At 44.0% G+C, this 4,001-nt stretch overlaps 1 protein-coding gene across 1 annotated transcript; it reads right to left on the bottom strand.

Annotated features, from left to right (window-relative positions):
- Positions 1 to 852: 852 nt before the first annotated feature.
- On the bottom strand, positions 853 to 1,344 carry KCNE4 (potassium voltage-gated channel, Isk-related family, member 4). Its single transcript, XM_010001608.1, has one exon. The coding sequence runs from the start codon at positions 1,342 to 1,344 to the stop codon at positions 853 to 855; it is 492 nt and encodes a 163-aa protein (XP_009999910.1).
- Positions 1,345 to 4,001: the final 2,657 nt, after the last annotated feature.

The raw sequence follows: 4,001 nt of genomic DNA, 5'->3' as shown, positions 1-4,001 counted from the left end.
CACCTTGTAGCAAAGATCTTTTAACGTATTTTCTTAATTTACAGATCTTTGCCATTAGTGACCAAATATACAAGTCTTTAAAAAGTACAAAAGCAAAAAAACCCGAATTTTCCTACTAGTAACTCAGTCAAAGGCTGGACTGCAGCAGAAGTTAGTGAACCTGCCCCAGCCAGTACAGGTACAACTTAAGCAAAGATAGATACAGTGGCACAGATCTGAAACTGAGCTTTACAAACCTCCTAGAAATGTGGTGTCTCTTTTTATTTTTTTATTTTTATTCTTTTCCGTGCCTGAGGTCAGGCTCCAGCTGTGCTGCAATCTCCCTTCAACTACAGTATTGACAGCTTTTCAGCTTTTGAGGCCTCATTGAGCTGGTGGCTGTGGGTTGTTATAAGAAAAACAGAATAAAAGTATTTCTAGTCTATCACACTTCTGTGGGAATGAGCATTACCAACTGTCTTTAACAACCAGGCACTTGTGTTAGGGTAACTTTCCTAAACATTTCCCAGATATTTGCAGAATTCTGAAATATGCAGAGACATGCCAGTAATAGTTACCTCTACCTTTAAAAAATATATATATATATATATATTCCCCTTGTTCTTAGCTCTTATGGCAAGAAATAGTAATGGAAAAATTAATAGAAAAACCTTAGCATCCCAATTATGTGCAAGTTGCACTTTGGAGTTGGGCACCACTGCTTCGTTGTCCTGCCAGCTCTCAGGAACACCTCAGGCCCTGGGGCACAGACACCTGTTGAGAGTTCATTGGGGAGCAGGAAAGTAGAACCACAAGATCTTAGTGGGAGCTCCACTCACGCTTTGGCAGCTGATCAAGGGAGCCCTGCAAGTGCTAGGAGTTCTTGTGGATGTTTTCTGCAGATCCCTCGCTGCTCTCGTTCAGGAGCGTTTCTGACACTTCCCCCAGCTCAGCATCCAGCACCTCCTCCTGGATGGTGAAGTGCACGTCTGGGGAGGAGGACTCGGAGCTCACGCTGCTGCCTTCCATGGAGCAGATGGCACAGGACAGGGAGGGCACCATGCTCTCCTGCAGCATGTTCAGCATCATGGGGATCTGGGCAGATTTCAGCCCTGCTATGGTTGGTAGAGGCTTCACAGCTTCCCCCCACTCTCTCTCCTCATCTTTGTAGAGCAGAAGCAAATTGGATGACTTATCTTTTCTTTTTGATTTCATGTAGCCCAGCATTATCCCTATCAGGAAGATCCCATAGAAAGACATGACGATCAGGATGTAAAAATACTCATTGCTGTTGTTCTTCTCCACGTTGCGGGATTCAGCATCAAGCATGGCTTGAGTCATGTTTGCATGGTCCATCTTCAGCATGGAAAGTGGTCTGCCACAGCTAAAGCCTGCAGGAGATTATGCATGTGTAAGTAAGACCAAACATCAGATCAAAGATGTGAAAGAAATATCTGAAAAATGATACTCCCAAACTATTCCTGGCTACTTGTAATTTGCCAGCTTTCAGGCCACGCCTGATTGAAGCTTGCAGTCTGTCATACCCCTGCATTAATATTGTGAGTGAACTGTCATCCAGATACAGAAAACATTAGTGGAAAGAAAGTAATTTGTATTAAATCATGCTGAGTTCTATGCTGAATTATAAAAACCCCAATCCACATGATTAAAGAACTAAAATTATGCAGAAATACTCTGCTAGGGACTTAAACATAGTTTTATGGTACTTGACTGGGTTTCCATCAAGAGGGAAAAAAGTTAGAAGTATTCTTTTATTAAATGGTGCAGCAAAAAAATCATAAAGCAACTTACGTCGGTATGCAAATAATTCCTCCTTTTGCAAAGCTCCAGAGACCTTTCCTCTAGCAAATGCTGGGAGTTCTGAAAACTTTCCTCTGCTGCAGTTGGAATAAATAGCTCTCAAGAAATGTTTCATCACGTGTTTTAGAGGCACAGTTTATAATAGTTTTGTGTTGGAGTCAACAGATGAACTTGAAGGATTGCAGTTCAACCCACTGAACTCTTAACAGCTGTGAAAAGAAAAAGAGTTGGGAATTCAGATTTTACTCTTTCCTAACCAGTTCAGCACTGGCTCTTCTGCTTGTGAATCTGTTCCTTTCATTGCCATCCTAATTGCTAAATCTGACCTGTTACCCTGACTGATGCTGTGTAGAATGGAAAACCTGCAAAACCCTATTTTGTGTCTTGTTTTAAAATGTATATACACACACACGTAAACTTTATAGTAGACACTATCAAGCTATTAATATGCCTGCTATACACTGTTTTCCCTAAAGATATGGAGAATGAAACAGGTTATTTTCACTGCCTGGTACCAGCAGCAAAGCTTTACAAGGTATGTGCAAAACAAAGTGGTGACTTTGGCAGCTCCTCTTTGCACAAGGTGTGGGGCTGTGGAGAGCTGGGCCCCAGGTCTTAAGTGAGTTTTGGATAGAGGGGTGTTGGTGCTGCCTAGCTTTGGCTGTCACAGCAGCAACTGTGGGATTTTGATTCCCTATGTAATCAGTGGAAGGGTGCAGACTCTTCCAAGGAGTAACTCAAAGCTCCTGAAGTTAGGACAAGGAAGTCTGCTGCTCCCACTGTTAGTAGAAGCAGCCACGAGTGACATGGTCTGCATGCTGTTCGTGCATACAGAGACCCAGACCACTGAGTTAATGCAGATTTTAACCTGAGGGGATGTTAACAACTTCTGGGCAGAGGGATGCTCTCTGAGTGGCTGCTGGAGGCTGTGGCTGCTGGGCTGAGCAGGATGCTCCTAGGCCACTGGGGAGGGCAGAGTTATGATGCAGGCTGGGTGGGGAGGGCCCCAGTCATCAGTTCAGTGGTACAGGAGCTGTCGAGACCCCTTCTCAACACGTAAGCAACAGTACAGGCCATGGGAAGAAGGAGGCCCTGCTTGCACCTTGGGGATTTCACTTCCTTATCCTCTACATCCCTTTCTTCACACACAAAGCTCAATTAGTCAGGCCCCACATATGTGATGTGAATGTCACCCCTTCTGCAATGCTTCAAGGATGTTTATGCAACAGAACACTCCACTTCCAGAAAGTAGCCGACCGGTGCTGCAGTTTCCCAATGGTAGGTCTGGGGTTTTTTTTCTTCTGCAGTCACTGGTGGATTCTTTGCACAGACAGCAAATTCTTATTCAAACTCTGCCCTCACAATCCCTCTGAGGTAAAAGCAGGATTAACCTCTCTTCACATACAGCAAAAGGCAAGAGAGAGGAGTTATGCAACTTCAAGTGAAGAATTCAAGGAAAGACAGCATTGAATCTGGGTTAGGACCCAGCATTTCCCATCATCTCCCTGAACAACTCAACAAGAAATAAAAAAAAAATTTTAAAAGTACATGAGCCAGATTCCCTTTTCTGCCCCTTAAAATAGAGGATCCACCCTTTAGGATGTTGGTTTTATCTCCTTATGCATTCCCATGTGATAGCTCAGGAGCTGTTGATGTTGGACTAATGTCTACTGGGATTTCATCTGACAAAATCTGTCTGCAGCACCAGCTCGCCAAGTCTGGATTCTTCTTCCCTGCTCCTGACAAATTACTGAGCAGGCAGCAGGAGCACATTAGCTGGTAGGCTGAAGCATAACCCTGAGCAAGTCTCTGGATTTTCTAACTAAATTTGGGGAATTTTGATTTCACATCTTTCTCAGCTCCATGCAATATTTGCTGTCCCATTCAGCTCCAGAAATTAGGAATTTGAAAAATTAAAGACAAAGAGCATTAGGTTTTACCAACACCCTTTCAGGCAGGGCTTTCAGAAGATGATGAAGAAACTCCCAGCACTGCTGGGTCAATGCAAATTGGGGCAGTATGAGGAGAAATTCTCTCTGTGCCCATGACACCCTAGGAAACCAACTCTGAAGCTGCTTAATTCTGGGAACAAGAAGACATAAAGCCTCTCCAGTTGCCTCCTGTTGTCAGTGTTACACACAAGGCATCATCCACCCCAACAGAAAGGGCACTCTCAGGTATCCAGAGTCACCAACACCCCA

This window comes from Chaetura pelagica, unplaced genomic scaffold, assembly GCF_000747805.2.
Source record: "Chaetura pelagica isolate M959 unplaced genomic scaffold, ChaPel_1.0 scaffold207, whole genome shotgun sequence".
Taxonomy (NCBI): Eukaryota; Metazoa; Chordata; class Aves; order Apodiformes; family Apodidae; genus Chaetura; species Chaetura pelagica.
The sequence above is the reverse complement of the archived record's forward strand: the minus strand, read 5'-3'. Positions and strand labels throughout refer to the sequence as shown.

Excerpts from the sequence above, each read along its gene's own strand:
- KCNE4 (XM_010001608.1), bottom strand. The coding sequence starts at position 1,344 with ATGCTGAAGATGGACCATGCAAACATGACTCAAGCCATGCTTGATGCT.